The sequence below is a fragment of the Pleuronectes platessa genome, chromosome 23 (assembly GCF_947347685.1).
Source record: "Pleuronectes platessa chromosome 23, fPlePla1.1, whole genome shotgun sequence".
NCBI classification, from domain to species: Eukaryota; Metazoa; Chordata; class Actinopteri; order Pleuronectiformes; family Pleuronectidae; genus Pleuronectes; species Pleuronectes platessa.
In genome coordinates this window covers 5,041,821-5,061,353 of record NC_070648.1, presented here as the reverse complement: position 1 = coordinate 5,061,353, position 19,533 = coordinate 5,041,821, and the positions used below count along the sequence as shown (strand labels likewise).

Genomic DNA, 19,533 nt, shown 5'->3' with positions numbered 1-19,533 from the left:
ACATTGTGTCACAAGGTGTTTCGGCTCCATCATGGGTGGAGGAGTAAAAATAACAACACAACAAGCCTCCTTCAGAGAGACACATACCTTGTTAGTATGCCTGAAGCTAAATAACAATAAGAAAAAACTGAACTTGTCCACACACACACACACACACAGGCCTCAGCTCGGTCTTATAGTGTGTCCCTCCTTGTTTGTGACATGAAACCCTCTCCTGTTTGATAACCCTTCTAAGTCCAGCTCTAGAACAGCCTCTCATGCCCCGAGGAATCAGAAGTCAGTCAGCCGACCAGGACTTGTATTTCTCCTCAGTCAGGTTTGTTGTGGAGGTTTTCAAGTCTCGCTGTGTGTGTGTGTGTGTGTTCCTGTCTCAAGCACCCAGAGGTGTTCATTAGCCGAGGCCCGCTGGGGCCCCGGACGCCGCCTGCCGAGGCTCTAACTGCTGCGATGGCGAGGTTTTAAACACCCGAGTCCCAAAGTGACATGACGTCCTGGTAAACAAGCGTTTTGACGTCCTGCAGAAGCAGAATCGAAAATTCGAATATTCTTTACCCACCCACAACCACATCAGAATACATAAAATACCACAAAGTGCATCAGTTCACGTTTTTTAAAGTACATCTCTTTATTTTACAATACAAATGTGATAATAAGAAATGATTTGGCAGGCACACGATGACTGATAAAAGGGAGCTGCACTGAAGCAGATTCAGAACTTCATTGAGCAAACAGAGAATTTAGCTTAAACATACTGAAAAATAAAAAATAATAAAACCCATACCTGCAATGTCCTCGGCAGTGACCGGCCTCTATCAGTTCATTATAAGGCACGTAAGCGAAATCTGAGGTGAACTAATGTCACAGGCCGGAGTAGAAACACAAATCCTGACCTATAGAAATATATAAACACGGGCTGATTCGATATTTTGACGCGTCTGATGGTTTGTCACACAGAACCATCTCAGAACCAATCGGATTGCTTCTTGCTAGCATCACCACAGTTAGCCAGTAGTTCTGCTGATTAGCTCGAAGCCCGTCAAGATGGATTATTGTAGGATTTTGCGCCTTTCGTGCTTCGAGGGTCCAGTTAGGCTCAAAGTTGAAAATCTGAAACTTGCATACGTCTCCTTACACGTCTCACACACGTGTTGTGCATGGAAATCACGACAAAAATCAACGTGCTGTGCGGTGTCTCTGATAACGTGAGCACAGTGCGTAAACTAATATCTAACTTTGCAAGTCGCTACTTTAATCGATTCTCTTACATTCTGAAATCAAAGCTGACACGCGAGTGGATTCAAGCTACAATCGAGGCGTTTCAGTGTCCTGTCACGATAAATCAAAAAATGACGTGGGTGTAGATATCATAAATAACAAAAAGATGATAGAATGGTAACATAAACACGGGTGGTGTATATAAAACAAGGACAAAATGCAATAATGACCTTTCCTGTTTGAGTTTGAGATTCCCCGAAGAGAGCAAGACACGGCGAAGAACTGTGAATCAACACAGGAGAAACTGATGCTAAATGCTAACAGTTAGCATAACGATGGTCCAAAGGGAGACTTTCATCTTACTGGTGGTCCGAGCAGAGCAAGGGGCTGAGTTCACAGACGTAGAAGAACTGTGGAGTGTTGAAACCAGTAGAGATTCAGAAAGAAATTCACAGTCTACACACTGGTGCCTCTTTATTTGTGGCTTCATGGAAAAAACCTCGCAGCTTATTGCCCTCTTCACAAGGCTTCGTTATTATTATTACTATTATTATTATCTTCCTTCAGTGTGACCACAATAAAAAAAGAAAATTCCAGTTAAAAAATAAATCTGTTTGTTTATTTGTAAACAGAGTTTCTCCTTCATTCGTTTCTGATTCGAACCACCAGGGGGTTATTTCGCTCCGTCAAGTCTCATTTTTATCAATCGGAGTCGAGAGCGCAATAATAAGGGAGAGGAGGCGGAGTTCGTCTGTCAATCAAAGTCCTCTCCAGCGGTGGCGGCTTCAAGGGCAGCCAGGGCCTCCGCCACCATTGAGTCTGTGACGCTGTGCACCTCCTCCTCCTTGTTCCTCGCCTCCTCCTCCTCCTCCTCATCGTACTTCGTCACCGAGATCCCGCTCTCCATGGTGGAAACGTCCGGAGTCTTTCGCAGTCTGAGCTCGTCCCGGGTGTCCACTGAGGACAGGCTGGTGTTGCTGGTGTGCATGTCCACGGATAGGACGCTGCTCTCGTCCCCGGTGTCACACGGGTAATCTGGCGTCCCCCCCACGCCCTCGTCCACCTCGATCTCATCCGCTGACAGGCTTTCACTGCCGGTCCCGTACTTGCTGATGGAGGTGTCCCACTCGTCCCTCGTCTCTCGGTGTCCCCGCTCGCTGTAGCCTCTTTGGTTCTCGTACTCCGTTATGTTGGGGTAGACCGGCACCTGGCTCGGCCTCTTCTCGTGGGAAATCCATCTGGGTGCCACAGCGTCGGGCTGGATGATGTACAGACCGCCGTCCTCGGGCAGGCCGCTCGCCTGCTGGTGCAGCTCCTTGGCGGGTGGAGGCGCGGCGTGCAGCCTCTGGTTGAGGTGGTTGTTGTCCACCTCCAGCCTCAGGGTGCTGTCGTTGGACTTGCTGTAGGCCAGGTTGTGGATGCCCTGCTTCTGCTTGTTGTGGTTGCCCAGCGGGTCGATGCTGGGGGGCCGGCCTGGGAGGTGGTGGGGCTGGTAGAGCGAGTTGCCGGCGGAGTCGGGCTTCCTCCCGTCCACCTCCTCAGACGGGTCGTAGATGTAGCTGTGGGACAGAGGGAGAGACAGTAAATCATAAGTTCACATCAAAGCAACCAATATATATACACTCATGCACATGTATTTGTCCTTTATTATACTCTATCAATGCTATTGTAATACTGTAAATATTTTAGTAATGTTAGCAGTGTAGGTCTAGTAGTGATGGTTTGGTCCACACGGAAAAATCTCAACAAAGTGGATGTGGTGAAACTTTGTGAAAACATTCGTGGTACCCAGAGGAGGAATCCTGATTAATTTGATGATTCTGTTTAATCTTGTAGGTAACATTTGTTATCCTCCCCCACCTTATCATTAATTATTAGTGATCCCAATTTCAATTTGTCCAAAACGTTGACCATCCCGGAGCTGATGATATTTCCCTGAAAGCACCCTCATGCACTGGAGACTCTCCTGGGAGCTCGGGTTCAGACTCTCTGGGTTTCTGAACTGAATCGATAAAACAATGAAATATTATAATTGGCTCTGGAATTCTGCCATTTTGTCGACCAGATGCTATCGGTAGTTGCAGCTGTGGCAATTTCGGGAAAATATAATCTCTCATACATTATCATTTCAACCACTTATTTCAACTCAAATATGACTTTGAATCAAAGGGGAATTTGTAAAATCAATCTTATTTCTCAAAGAGTCGGAGTCGTACTGGACTTGGCGTCAGTGTTTTCATTTCCTGGATCAGTTTGGCGTCAAACGAGCGAGGACTATTCCTGTCGGATGTTCCCGTCACAATCAATAAAAGCCGTCTCGCACACTGTTCACTGAAGCTTCCTCGTCGTGAGTGCTTCTGTTACACCGACACTCGGACGTGATGTCTGCACAGAGCCTCAGCTGTGATGATGTTTGCTGAGCTCCTGTGAATGTCAGATGTAGTTTATTAAGAAGTCGTTGGGGGAGGGGGGGGAGAGAAGGAATGGAGGTGTAGCAGGACTTGTTTTATTACGTCGGTTTGTTGCGTTGCAAAATTCCACAATAAACAGATACTGATCATATAAATGTATATAAAGATGGACGACCCCCTGGTGGCGGGTGGACGTCATGACCTGTGCTGAAGCTGCAGCGACCAGGTGGCAATCGAGATGCTTTGACTCTTAATGGGACCATAAATTACAAAATTAACATTGTGCAGTTTTGACTAAGATAATAAACTAGTGATTGAGATCATAAACTGTGTATGAAAATGCTCACTGACGTGATCAATCAAGAGAACAATCTTCTGTTCACAACCAGGTGGAGTTGCCCCCTGCTGGTCATTAAAGGGAATAGAGGTTTCAGGCACTTCAGCACAGCCGTGTCCATCTTTGTATACAGTCTATGGTCCTACATCCTAAACAGCCCCCTACAGGTTGTAATAACCATGTTTTTAGTTTGTTCAGTCTCACACCTTGACAGGTATTAGGGAATGTTAGCGGAGGGAGGGGGGGCTTAAAGAGTAACAGCCTGTCAGACATCACCTGCTGCGAGAGCCTCTTGGTTTTCACAGCCATCTTCTCCTTTCATTTGTTTTTCCTACTCCAAGCTGTGCGCCTCATAACCCCCAGCAGAGCTATCCTCCATCTCACACCCCACCAGGTGCCTCTCCACCCCCCCCCATCGTCACAGACCCTCCCTTTGACTTCTCTCTGAATCGAGTGCTTTCCCTTGCCTTCCTCCTCGATCTGTTTTCTTCTGCTGGTTTCTTTTACTTCAAGAAACACAGGGTCAAGAGAATTAACAAGTTAACTTTCTAAATAAATTGACCAATCGTCTCCTGGCAAGCGTACATACTAACACTTGTCCCCCCCCCCCCCGCCCACACGTCTCTGGTTGTGAGCTCTAACGCACACGCTCGCCCTCTGACCTCTGAACCCATGTGCTCCCTCTGCTGCAGCCGCTCTCCTCCGTCTCACAGGGGAGAGCTGAGAAAGTGAATTTACTTTCTCTGGCTCCCGGGCAGCGCCGTGTCCTGGCTGCCGAGGTGAAATCTGAAGCTTGCTTTCAGAAAACAGAGCCATGTTTTTATGTTTTTTGTTTTTAAAACGGGCAGTAATTCACAAAGCTATGTGAGAAAATGAAAGTGTATTTTCATCGACGACAGGAGGTCACCAGTTCTATCTCCGAGCTTTTTTCAAAAGGCCGAGACCAAAATATAACATAACTTGCTTCTGCTGAACTGGATAAAAACAAAATATAAATTTTGGGGCTCACTGAATAATAATAATATAAAAGAGCTATTTCCCAACGAGTGTTTTTCACACCTAAATCAAACAGCTGATGCTCCTCTCTCCTGGCAATACCAGTCACACCGAAATAGAAAAAGCAGCAACTCCCTCAGTGTTAAACTCCGATTTTCACAGTAAAGGATTATTTTTGTACACAAGTTGAGTTCCTGTTTTCTTCTTCTCTCTGTTGGGATTCCCTTCCTGTGAGGGGGTTATGTTTTTTTTTAAGGAAGCTCATCCACCCTTTTGCATATATCATAACATCAACAATGAAAATCCTGTGTTTACCTCCTCCGGTTAAGTCAAATATTGATTTTTCATATGATTATGGGGCGACACCATGATTTGCATGTGAAAACAATACAAGCTCAGGATTTCATCTAGAATCTAATGCAGGGTGTGGTGGTGCCTGTGGATTTCTCCACCACGGTTTTTGTTTTAAGTGTGATGGAAACTTCCACCTTCGAGTAGCAGAGGAAGTTTGTAGCTCCTCTTGAAGTTAACATGTAAAACTTTTGACACAAAGTTATTGAGTTTACTTATTTTTCTAAGGAAATATAATTGCTAAAGCTGCTCTTATCAATATTTCTACATAATGAGAGGTGTTGAACCAACAGGATATTATCACCCAAACATGCCACATCTGTTCTCAGTACAAACAGCCCAGTGCATTACACTGGTGAGAATAGCACCAGGAGTTGGTTCAGAGCAAAACAATGAAAATTAATATTGGAATTCAATTCACGTGCTATTGTTGCTCCATATCGCTACATGTGCGAATACGTGATAGTGTAGTTCACAGCTTATTTCCACTGCTCCCAAATTAGTTATTAATTAAAAAACATAGGAGAAAAAGCATCTATTATAAAGTGATTGCTAAATAAGCTTCTGTTGTTTTCAGCTTTTGTTTCCTAGATGTTAACTTTCTTTAATCAGAATATAAAAAAAAGGATTTCTGCTGCGTCCCAGAAAAATATAATTATAACTTTGAGAAATGCTGATTTAGACAAAAACACGTGGATGAGTAGTTCTTTTTTCTGTCTTTATGGGTTTTCATTAAAAAAGGACCAAGTGGGAACTGTGGGAATTAGATTTTCTACAAAACATTATAATGGGACGAGGTCCAAATGAAATTTTGCTTGGATTAAAGTGTAAGATACGAAATGAGAAAGCGTTGAGCAACTATCGTCTGTTTCATGTTCACTTTCCAGATGATTCTTCAAACTCGTTCCTTGCCTTTATTCCTTAGATGATTTAATAAGTAAAGACTGTCCAGCAAAAGAAGATAAAACATGATATTGTTGTTTTCTGCAGGTTTACTGGGAATGTGTGAGCGTCGACCTGCCTCTACCGAGGCCGTACTCTTGACCCAGTAACCCACAGGCCCACCCCGCCAAGCCCTAAACGCCACTAAGCCCAGAAATGTGACACTCCAGACAATTAGCAAGGTATGTGTGTGTGTGTGTGTGTGTGTGTGTGTGTGTGTGTGTGTGTCACAAGCATTCACATGTGTCTTTGACATGGGAAAGGAGAAAAAAGGAATGGCGCGGAGGGGGATTACAACTCTGGTATGTGAATCGCAGCTTGGCCCTTTCATTAATCTGCAATCAGACTCTCGCCCAGAGAAGTCAGGCCCTGACATCAGCGTCTTGTGGGACTTTTTTTAATGAATGGACAGTCCAGCAAAGAAACACAGTAACCTAGGGTGATGGCTATTGGCATATTGACTCACAGTTTGTACAAGGAGCCAGCGTGAGGCTGAGAGCGGAGACGTATTACCAATGGACCTCTGACTATCTGCATAAAACGAGACCAGAAATCATGATGTGGCCGAGGAGGCATTTGAATTGTCACCGTGGACGAGCAGAAAAGAAAATCTACTGGGGAGTCACCGGTTTCAGGTTGTTGATGAGGCCATGACAAAAATATGATTTTTAAAAAATTAATCTAAAACCTTTAAATCAAAGCTACGGAGCAGCTTATATTGAATTTATGCGGAAAATGTGAGTTGATGAAAACTATCTTGAAACTAGAGGTTGCTAGAACACAATGCGTCCTGATATTATTCACCAGATGGATCACATGAGACAGAAAAGAGAATCGGCGTGAAACAGGAAGTGGTGACGACTGCCGAGTCACTTCTCACCTTTTTATCATCCTGCAGCATCGGCACCCCATCTGGCCAGCTTTGTCGAGGAGCTGTGGAGAGACAACAACGTAGAAATTAAATTCATCGCACAAAAAACACTTTGAATAAACGGCAACAGACAGACGGTAAAACTTCTACAAAAACCTGCGTGTGTTGTTTTGAGCATCATGTCTCACGTTACTCATCAAGTAAACGTTAAAGAAAGCTCAAAAGCCTCTGGTCTCTACTCTGGATGGACATTTCAAATAGAAAAGATTATAATATATATATATATATTATATCATATTTTATATAATTGACCCATCTAGACTTGATATGCTAGCTTTAGCTTTAGCAGTAGGTATTTATCACCTTTATCACTGGAAATGAATAAAAACTAGGGAATTGTTTTTAAACGATGAAAGACGAATAAACTAACCCTGACCCTTTATATTTTATTGACTGAACAAAACTCTGAAAATCATGACCCCTCCTTAATCTCTACAATGACACACACACACATGGAGTTGTGATATAGGGTCCAGGACTGTTATGGATCGGTCAGTTCTCCGTCTTTGACATGTGAGTGGTTTTTAAACGATGGCTCTTTCAGGGCTCTCTCGAACACTTCACCCCATCAGTCAGGTTTTTGCTTTGCCCTTGGTCTCGACGGCGTTTGGACACAAGGATGAAAACTCTCTCTGCCCAAAGCACCGATAAAGATTTTATTGCCATCCATCACTGCTGTGTGAGTGCGTGTTGAAGAGTGTGTCTCTATGTGCGGTTCTGGAGTGACCTTTTCTCTCCTGGTGGTGTGTTTCTCTAGGCTTTGGCATTTCATTGCCTGAGTAAATAATTAATCACCGGGTCCTGAACGGGGTTTGTCTGCAAGCAGAGGAGGGCGAGGGCGACCGAGGCAGAGGACACAGAATCTCTTTGTGGGAAAAAAGAGGAAAATGTGCCCAAAAGATGAAAGTTTCCAGTCTTCCACTTAACTTTCTGACCCTGTCGGCTTTTTGCATCACTTTCAGTAAAAATCCTTGAAGAAAACGAAGTAAGAATAAACCTGAATAGTGTGAATTACATCTGAGTGTCACCCCTGCTCATTCAGACTGTCACCAGATGATGAATTACAGTCCTGGCGGAGAGAGAGCGTGATGTGGACACCGCTGCCGTGAGAAAGCTTTGTCTTCCCCCCCCCCAAAAAAATCCAATAACAAACAGCGAGACTTCATTCAAATGACATGTGAGGCGTTACTCTTCATCTATCATCATGTCAAACAAAACCAATGAAAAGAGCAAGAAGAAGATTTGATCCTTAAATCTTTAAAAACAGGACACAGATCTATGGTATCACTTTAAAAAAGACTTACTTCAAACTGCTGGACATTGTCATTCAAAAAAAGTTTTCTTTAATTGTGCTGCTGATTCAATTTAGTTGAGAAGCCCGACCACTTTATCACGTTAATATTTCCTATTCATCGTGACAGAATTATTATTTCCCGGTTCTAGAGGCAGATTTCCTCTCATTTCAGGCATGGACTAGTTCACATTTACTAAGATATCGGTTCACCGGATATATGCATATATCTTCCGTGTTTGCAGATTATAAGCACAGAAGAAATTTTCTCATGATGAACTTGTTGCGTAATGTGACAATACAATGTACTGTACCTCTGTGAGGTGTGTATATATATAGTGATCACATGGGAACATATGACTGAGGGCACCCTGATGGGATCTCTGTTGACATCAGGTGGTTGTTGCTATCAGGAGAGAAATAGCTGCTCCAGGTGGAATCTTTAGTTTCTGGTGGTTTGAGGAGCGGGAGCATTTAGTCGTAACTCTAGGACGCTCCAGCTGTAGAGTGTCGCTCTACAATGTGGCCCTGATGCTCCAATTTAAGTTGGGTGTGCAGAACTGCAAATTTTGTATTCTGCTTTGTTCATTTAATCTAAATAACACATCCTCCCCTGCAGCAGTGTGGCTAATTTGTCTATTTTTAGTCTTTTTGCATGTCAATGGAAATTTGTGGAGCAGAGGTGTGAGCACTGTGCGCTTGTTGAACACAGAGGAAGTGTTGATTTAGTTTTTTTCCTCCTTGTATTTGTATCTATTTGTCCTGTAGATCTTCAATCCAAGCAACTGTGATGTAAGAAGCTTCGGGGACTTCAAACATCTCCGTGCAAAGTCCTGGAGGGAACCAGCTAAAAGGTCCAGGGGGGCTTTGCTTCAGGCGGGGGGGGGATTGGTTTGGAAAATGCATGTGGGACTGATACAAAATGCTCTCGGTGTTCTTTTCATTTTAGCATCAATTAAAAAAGCAAATGCATCTCAAGAGGACCCACTGAGATATACAAGCCGCCTCACACACAAGGCTATCAATCTGAGTTTGTGGGCCACATCTTGGTTCACACTGTTCTGCATGATAGTTCCATTTATGCAAAGGCAACAAAGCGTGACTTAGTTATCCCGAGACATCTAATTATCCCTCTACAGGTCTGCCGCTGTGAACCATGCAATAAAAAGACAGCAGAGCCGGAGGTAAGGAAACGTCTGACAGATATCCCGAGTAGCGTCCCCTTGTCCCCTTGTCCCAGAGTGCCCTCTGTTTTCGTCTTCAAAAACAACCTCCCGTGATTTGACGGAAACCTGGCTGGAGCAATTCCCACAGCTACACTGTCACCGGGACCTTCCGGCAACTTCACGGCTGCTGATGAAAATGCCAACAGGCAGTTCAGAGCAGCGGTAAGGCCCAGTGGCTTCGACAGCTCCCTGTTAGTCTGCCAGTACCCTTCCCAGATGAAATTTCCCTTATAGTCCAGGAGTGGCGCAGGAGAGGAGATCATTTCCCAGTTGGGCAACGGAAACCCTAACATTAATGGAGTTCCGAATTCGACCGGACAGGGCACCGCGGTCACTATCAGCCGCCTTTTACAACGTGTAGTCCCATGCAAGCAGCTCAGTGATCATCTGCCATCCTGTAATCTCTATAAAAATGTGAATATGCAGAATCTGTAGGTGAAGGACCAGCCTTTCGAGTTTCTGTTTCTCGTTTGACCAATAATGTTTGAGCAGGATTTGGCCGCCAACTGGTAAATTAGCTTCTTAATTCACCAGGAAACATCTACATAGCTGTAAATTGAGACTAGCCAAATGTTCTCTGGAAGCCCCAATATTGGCAGTAGAAGCCAGAGGTTAATTCCTCATCACACGATAGCCATTGGGCTCCGAGATTGGCCAACTTGTAGCCTTGAATCCTCAGATTGCTCAAGGTGCTACTGCTGGATCAAGCCTCCGCCACCACCAGCTTCCTCCTCCTCCTGTTTTCCTGTTGAAGTGTTTTCTTGCCTCGTGCATTATGTACAGTCCACATGACCACATCCCGGTGAGATGTGTGCGTTGCTTTCTGCTCTCTTTACCCTTGGGTGTGTTTTAATGTGCTCGAGTATCGTAGGCAGCACAAATTTGTTTGCGGAGCGTCCTCAAGCTCGGAGCCTCCTGCGCCAAACACGACTGCATATCTCTGCTGCAATAAATAGACCCCGAAGCCGTTAACACAACTACAGAGAAATAGTCTGATTATCAACAACTGAACAAAAACTGCACACACGGGACAAAATGACCTTTTAAGGCATATTTAGCCCTGAGGTCTTGAGTCATGACTTTCACTCTCGTGTGAGACCATGAGAGTTTAAAGGATGTTTGGAAAAGGAAAAAGCAGGAGGACAGGTTTTTATTTCAATATTGGATAATGCAGATCATTTGTATCAGATTGAATAAGCAGCAAACTCTTTTGATACGTCAAGAACTGCAGTGCAGCAACTTCCTTTTCCCGGTTATACAACCCTGTGATATGAATCCATTGTAAACACATGAGATACTGAAGCTTAAAAGTGAAATTACATTATTTTGTGGTTAGTCAACCATCCAGTGTGGACGCACGAGTACGTCAACCCGATGATTCGCTCGCTGACGGAGTCGGAAAATCTTTTTTGCATCGGAATGGAGCCGATTGCAAATTTGCAAGGCAAAGGAACCGGCTCTGGGTTGACTGAGCGCTGACAATGTGATTGTGGTGTTACCTGCCTCGGGCTAATCTTTCTGCTGCCGGTCAGCACAAACCGCTCAGTCGGAGGGGAGCGAGTCCTGCAGGCCAGAGATGACACACTACCATCTTAGCCCCAGCAGCTGGCTTACACTCCTCCGAGCGACAATGGGCTCCGTGAGTAACGAGCCAGTCACACCGCTGCAGCCGATATCGGCGTTAAAAGTCAAAGACAACTCCCTGAGAACTCAGCCTAAAGAAAATCATAAGGCAAACATGACTAAGAACGCAGGCTGATATATGCTGCGGCTCCAGTGTGTCTGCATGCAGCTGCCATCTTTGCCACACTGTGTTTGCAGAGTAAATAGCTGCAGATAGACACAAAGTTTGAGATTAGCAGTTGGTGAAGTACAGAGTCTAAAACCTGATCTCCCTCTGTACCATAGCGTCTTTTTAAAAAAAGTAGTTCTCCCAAGATAAGGATGCAAATAAACCTTACTTTCATTATTGATTAATCCGGCAATAATTTTCTTAATTAGTGAATTGATTGTTTGGTCTATAAAAATGTTGTAGAATAGAGAAACATTCCAAATCCCAAGTAGTTATTATGCAAAACTTTTTGTTAGTTGGTTGGTTTGTCAGGACGATTACACAAAATAACGATAACACTTTCCATGTCATAATTTGGATATGGTTAAGTTAATGAAGGGTTGATTCAAACCGGCCTGTAACAAGCTTTTGTCTCTCAGCCTTTTCAACGTCCCACAGGTTTGACAGTGAGCAACAGCATTCCACTGGGCTTCACATCAGAAATGTCCAAATGACCAATCATGTTTGTCCCCTGGAGACTTTCCAAACTCTCAATCAGATCAAGGATTCCAATCAGTGCATCCAATGACTATCATTTATTCAGATATTGGTCATTGTTTGCCTAGAAATAATGAGTCTTTATCTGCTCCCTCTGCCAGTCAGGGGCAATATTATTATATTGCCCCTGTCTTTTTACGATTGGGAAGATCGAGGGACGATTACTGGAGGGGAGAGATATTTCAGAGCTGGCAGCTTGGCCTCGCTCCCACTTTTTTCGCTTCCGGATTTTTCTTCAGAGGGAAATTGAAACGTTTCATCTTGGGGGGGGGGGGGGGGGGACGGGTGCATAAAAGTGAGATTGCTGCAGAGTGTCACCTAAATGTGGATTGGATTGAAATCCAGGGGGACACCCGTGGAACTGGCAGTCGGGGGGGATTTCTAAAAGATTGGCTTGAAACAATTCTTCTCCGGGAAAGTGTCCAGTTGAAATTGGTTTTACCAGTTTTGTTTAAAAATAGGGGGTTGCTGTGTGATTATTTAAAAAGGGGCAAAATAAGAGAAAGAGAGGATATCTTATTTTGAAGGATGAGAAACCTACATTTTGAAGGACTGGATCATTTCTAGTTTTCAGGGGAAACAAGGGACTTGCAAACTGAATTAGAATTTTGTTATACCTCCTTGATGTGATTACACGATACATAATCATTTCATATCTTCCCTTAGGTCCCTCTGATAATTATAGATATTGTTTTATCCCCCGGCCCCTGTGCCTCATTCGTGGTATTTTCTTTAACTACGCAACCAAATGCAGAATAGACAATCTACCTTCTGTTTACTGTATGTGAGATGGAGATTGTTTAAGTTTAAAAAACGCCGTTTGAAAACTATAACGCATCTTGTCGGGAGAGCTTCACCATTTCGTCCAAAAAGTCAATTAAATCACATTTTTTAAAGCAAGCCTAAAATGTATGAAAACTTGTTGATGCAACCTCAGAACAAGACGAGCACTGTGAGAATGTAAAGACACCATGAGGTGGATCGTGTCTGTGGAGAACAGACACCACTCTGTCAGTATTGTTGAACTACAATTACACAATCCACCCATTTGCTGCAGAGTGCTGCTGCTGCTGCACAATAACGTTTTCCAGTAAAAATGATCTTTGGCTGAGACAGTCGAGTGTTTGCTGAGAGCACATTGACCCCAAAACCCCACCGCACGAAATGATTATTTAATAACTGGAGCTGATATAATCTGCTTGTGGCCATGTGTGTGTTTTTTTTTTTATATAATTCCAAGCAGAAAAAGTTTCGTGGAAGTTAAAGTTTTTTTTACAAGATATTCTTTTTAAGCCTGAGGTCAAAGGAAAATAGATTAAATAAACCGATTTCCACAAATTTAAAACTTTCTGAGATCTGAACTGGCTTTGGAACTGAACAAAAACAACACGATTTGATCTGGGGCCTGTACAACACCTCTGTCGCCTCCTTGAGATTGTCCGCCCCCCCCCCCACCCCATCTCACATATCTGCTACCAGCTGTTTCTGTTGTGCCCTTGGACGCCTGAAATGTAGCCACAGCCACTTCCCTGCAACTGTGTATTGGAGTTGCTGGTCTAAACACTGCACATTCCAGCCCTGTGAAAACCCAAATACAGGTAAACAAGGCTTAGAAATGTAGAAAAACTGCGAGCTTGGGTCAACATGAGAATGCCTGTGAGTGCAGCGTTGGATCCTCTGAAGATGTGTGCAGACAGGAACTGAGAGCACACGAGGAGCTGTAGCCTCGGGTGAGGACACGACTGTGAGTCTCCAGTGAACTTTTCAACAAAGAGGGAGAGTCTTCCACGAGACGAGAGGCTGCTGCTGCACAGCTCGGTCACCTGATAGATCCCCGGAAAGGTCGGCTTATGTAAGAGCCGGGCTGCATTATAAAGTCATGATTTATTTGATGACACCTACTCCGGGCTGGACTGTGTGTGTGTCTTGTGTGTTTAGTGTGTGTGTGTGTGGACAGTGAGAAAGGGAGATCATGTTCATGTGGGTGACATGTGGAGGGTGTGGTGATGGAAAAGTGGGCGAACTGGTCTGACATCCATCTTACTCCATCCGTTGTTTCCATAGGGCTGTGGTGGAAAGAGTCGGATGATATGATATGTTTATTTATCTAAATATAGGACTTTATTAATTGGAGCCAAACTGTACAAAGACGACTCCTGGAGGCGTGTGACTAATATTTACTCAAACTCAATTTACATCCAAGTTAATTGCAATCCTGTTCACACTGTATGTATTATGTGTTTATATTTTCTCTTTTAGCTGTAACACTGTAAGGATCATCTCATCCTACATTAATAGGAAGTACAAAATATTAAGAACATGTCACTCAGTTCAATTTCACAAACTACAGTGTGTAAAATTACCTTTACAATAAATCTGCAGCTCTCAAACCAGTTAAATAAGAACTGAGCATTATCATCCTCAAGATGGAGGACTTATTATAGTGCTGTATTATACTGGATTAGTTAAATGTGATAATGTGTCACAGCAACTCCTTTTATTTAAGGGCCAATATTTTTCGAATTCGGTGTCTGAAAAATTATTATTATCATAATACAGCGGAGATGTGGCAATTTGATGATTCAATGATTGAATCTGAGCAAATGAATTAAACGTCCATCCTTAAAAACATTTATGAAAGCTTGCAGAATTTTCTGGGTAAATAAATTAAATCGAGAAAACAAATGTCGCTGGATATTGTTAAATATTGCGTTGACGTCACACTTCCTAACCTGAAGCACCAGAAGCTTGTTATACAGAACCACATGGAAAAGAGCAAAACCACTTGGTGATAGATGGATAATCCATCATGGATCATATATCACAGGTTCATTCAGTGCCACTCTTTGCTCTTCTAGCAGCACCTGAGTCACATCGAGGATGTAAAACACGTCTGTACCCGTCTGTGCCCGTCTGTGCCCGTCTGTGCCTCCTCCCTCATAGGACAATGATTGGTCTAAATCCCTATCATTCAGCCACGAGCAAATACTCAGAGTCTGGCAAGGTTAGATTAGGTGATTATTGAAGAGATAAATTATATGAAAAATTAATACTTGTAGCCCTGGACTCATTCCTCACAGCATTTATGGATACATACTTTTTGGGGGGATGTATCATAGTTTTTGCAGGTCTATATTATAATGAAATATGCTGCTTCAACTGCACGGCCTCCCTAGATGTTGTGTCACACACAAAAATCCTGAGCAGCCTCTCCTCCTGCGAGACGGGAGCCGGGGGAGGTGTGAGTCTGTGAGACTGTCAGGAGACGGACTGGTGGTGACAACTGTGACTGAAGTGTTGACTCCAGTTTGGCAGAGAAAAGAGAAAACAGCCATTTCATCATCCCATCTATCTCAAGCTGCCTGGAAAAGCCACACGGCACAGGAAGATGATTCTGATGGTTATAAGATTTTATCAAGTGAAGAGCAGAAACACTTCAGCTGTGGCCCAATCGATGTTTTGAGCCACTGCACTTACTGCAGCTAGTTATGCGGCTACCTGCATAGTTAGCTCATTAGCCTCATGGCTGGCACGCAATGAATTCTGGGATAGGTCGGCCCAAGACGGATCCACCTATTGGAGCCTTTGTTGCTGCGTTTGACGGCCCTGAATGATGCAGCCCGTAAATTGGGGCCCAGCTTATGATTGTGTGATGCCTTTTTCGTGAACAGTGAATAATTGATCATACAAGAAAATAATCAAAAGATTAATTCAACATTAATAAGTATCAGTATCCGATCGGCCAATACTAATACATTAAATCTGGGATCAATACCAGGAACAATCTGTAATGGATGGTTAATCCTCCAGAGTAAAACCAATCTTCCACAAATAAGATGTGGTGACATTTTATTTCCCATCTAACATCCACCTTCAAATCACATTCACATTCAAAGAGGATTAACTGTCCCTGTCTGTATTTTCGACAGATGAATGTGATTTAATGAATTCTAAATGTCACCCGCACGACTAATAAGAGTTCAGGTCTCGACCCCTGTGACCTCTTCTCTTCCCTCTGGTCTCTAGATTACATCTGACTCCACTGGATCAAACTTAGGCTGCTTTTGTCTCTCACACACACACTATGATAAGCAAAGTGGAAACAAAGCAATTATTGACATAAAATTCTGTGAAATCATCAGCGCCTCCCCCCCCTCGCCTCTTTGATTTCTCTGAGAAAAAAAACGGTAGCATTCCATAATGTGGTCAGTTCGGGCGTCTTATCAGCTCCGATCCAGCGTTTAATAACCCGCATGTTCAGATTAACCCCCCCCCCCACACCTGATAAGGCCGAGAGCCGGAGCACTATACGTCTGAGTCATTGTTCTTCCAGTTATGACTCGGCACAAAGAAAGCAGGGAAATAAAATAAAAAGTCTCCACGACTCCAACGCACGTGCAGCGGTGGGTTCGATACCTCGAGTTGGGCTGGTTTAGAATACTCCAGGTGTGATCGCACAAGTGTATCCGTGGGGGGGTCACAATGGTTACTTATTTCTTTAAGGTCATTATCCAACACGCCATCAATCATGTGGTCCAATAAGGAGTGTCTGAAAATGTAACGTTTGTGTTTGCTAGTGTGTGTCCCGATGGCCTTGAACAGCAGCAGCAGCAGCTTGATGAAAACAACTCCTGTCTGGTCTCTATTACCCAACAACCCCTCACTTATCAATACCCCCCCCCCCCCTCCCCCCCCTCCCTCTGGTCCTCGCTCTGCAAACAGACCTGCTGCTGTTTTCCTCCCGTGGATCCTCCCGGCTCAGGAGCCACGAAATTCTACTTTAGCGAGTAAACAAACCCCCGGTGAGGAGCCCAGGAGCCGAGAGCAGCCTTACATGATAAAGAGCCTGTGACGCACACGCCTGTAACACGAGGGTCAACCTCTGGTGGATCTCTGACATCGTGACATTGCTTTTAAACCCCAAAAAATCTACTTTTTCTCCGTGTGTTTACACATCTTATCTAGGTTTCATACGTTTAATGATTAAAGGGACTCTGCATTTAGAAAAGGGGTGGAGCTGATCTTCTGGCAGGAGGTTCACTGGTGAATAATCTATTTTAAAAGCTGCCACCAACAACTGTTGTCAATTCAGACATTTCTCCTTTTGTGAAAAATGTCATATTTGTCAAATTCCAAAAGCCCAAGATGATATCGTCTTGTTCTATCCAGAATATGTTAATCTTCATATAAAACAGAGTGGGGAATAATCTTTACACCACAAATGCTGGACCAGAGAATCTTGCTGATAGTATTTAATTCACAATTAAATAAGAAAGACATCTATTTTCAAAAAGAATATTTGTATTCATAAGAACATTAAATGGAGACGAGAAAGAAGCTCTTTGTGTTCCTGAATCTGAAACTTTTTAACTTATTATTAATTTGTTAGAATAATTGAAAATGGTCTATTGTGTGTTGTTTTTGTTGCTGTTGCATTAAATACGTTTTTCTCAGGGCTTCAAAGACACTAGAACACTTCCTTTTACTGTAAACTAATACGACTGTGAGTACACAATCTATTTCCCAGGACCACAAAGTAAACAACAGCGCTGAGTCCCAGTCCCGTGTTGACATCCTGGTTCAGGTGAAGTCATCCACCACCATCACCACCATCACCACCATCACCACCACCATCACCACCAGCAGCAGCAGCTCCTCTGCAAAGCAAACTTGATCTTGGGCAAATATTATTTGCATCCACTTTAAATGGCTCGTTCTGTCTAATGAGCTGTCACACGGGTGGAGTCATGTGCAGCTCCGAGCGCTTTCTGGGAAAATCAACTGAAAGAACTGAGTTAACGAGTCGGAGGAGGAGGGTCAGACGGTGATGTAGCAGGAGCAGCTGTTAACATGGTGTTTAAGATTCCATTGACCATAGACCCACACGGCCGGTTTGGCCTCTGACAACGTGTGTGTGTCTCTTTCAGGTGACACAGGGTGCAGTGACGTTATGTGTTTCATGTGCAAACAAAGCCCAAGGCCGTGTATCTGAGTTCTGGTTTACTTACTCCAGACCACTCCTCCTCCTCCTCCTCCACCTCCTCCTCTCCGCTCCAGCGCAACAAAGAACAAACGTCCCCAATTACACATGTCCCCAAGAGCAGCCCCCCCCCCCCAACCCACATTCACTCATTAACTTCACCTGTACATGAGGGGTGAGCTCAGGGTGGGATGGAAAGTTTCTGCTAAAGTGGATTAAAGTGATATTTCACTGAATTCATCCATGTACATCATATTACATGAAAATACATAAATGTGCAGATTCAGTAGTACAGTAGTGATATTAGTGCTAGTAGTAGAAAAGCTGTAACTGCTATTTTGTAAACAATAATCCTTTACTGACATTTCATGTAAATATAGTACCCTTAGTATCAAATTCAATATTTTCTTTTTGATAATCACGTTATTTAAGTCACTTTTAGGCAGAAAATATGAAACATTTGCTTTTACCGGCTTTTTAGATGTGACTGTTTCTACTTTCCTTAGTTTTAGCGTCAATAAATTAATTTTTTGACATTTCCAACTGAATTAGGGAAAAATAGATTCAACAGAAAGTTAACAGAAGAGAAAATAAAAATATTAAAACCAATGAGGCCTTGTTTTTGTTCCGAGGGGGAAAACTTGTTCTCAATATTTCATAACAGACGACCCGGCCCCCATACAGTATAAGAAGTATTTACTGTAAACAAAGTATTTGCATTTATTGATGTATTCATACTTTTTTTGAAGTACGTTTTACCACCAGCTGTAACAGGTGTACGCTCACCTGCTGGTGAATTTAGCAAATAGTACTCACACATGATTATTTAACAGTATTTCAATCCACTGAAACACAGTACTACACAAATATTACCCATGTATTTGCTTATTAATGTGTAAAATCTTGAAGTTATTGTTTTGCTTTGTTGTATTCTTCCACCATATGTCTGACGTTACTGTAAAACCCACCTGAACCAGTGTTAATACAGGTTTAATAAGACTTTAACAACACTTTTAGAGGAGTATTTGAAATAAGAGCGATGAAACCAGAGGATAACAGAAGTTTGAATTTACCTGTAGCTCTAAACGAAGGTGTGGCACTCTGCCCGTGGTATCAAAGAAGCCCGGACAACTTCAGCTGTCATTTAACTTGTTGATGTTATTGTTGTTGTTGTTGTTGTTGTTGTGCTCCGGTTGTTTCCAGCGGGGTCTGAAGTAAAAACCACAGGCACAAAGTGGAGGCTCCGGTCCCGGTCCTCAGCTGCGGGGGACTTCCTGCTCCTGCTCCGGGCTGCCGTGACTCCTCGGCCCCATGTCTCCTGTTTGAACAGCGGGTTGCTCACGGCTCCTGCAGCCGGGAAACTCCTGCAGCGCGTGGAGGTGCACCCACCGTCACGCGGCGGCTTCCGGTCCACTCCGTCACAATAAAAGCTCAACAGACAAAACAAAGAAGTAGTTATCAGGAAGGGGTTTTGTGTGTTTGATTATTTGAATGAGATTTGTTCGTTGTGTTGTTTCTAAAATT

The 19,533-nt window shown here is 43.5% G+C and overlaps 1 protein-coding gene across 1 annotated transcript; it reads right to left on the bottom strand.

The window, feature by feature from the left end:
- Positions 1-600: 600 nt before the first annotated feature.
- zgc:194930 (uncharacterized protein LOC557813 homolog) lies at positions 601-19,380 on the bottom strand. The gene is made up of 3 exons (XM_053416479.1): positions 19,083-19,380; positions 7,133-7,185; positions 601-2,774 (listed from the first exon to the last, which is right to left on the bottom strand). The coding sequence occupies exons 2-3, from the start codon at positions 7,162-7,164 to the stop codon at positions 1,970-1,972; spliced, it is 837 nt and encodes a 278-aa protein (XP_053272454.1). The 5' UTR covers positions 7,165-7,185; positions 19,083-19,380; the 3' UTR covers positions 601-1,969.
- Between the last annotated feature and the right edge of the window lie 153 nt (positions 19,381-19,533).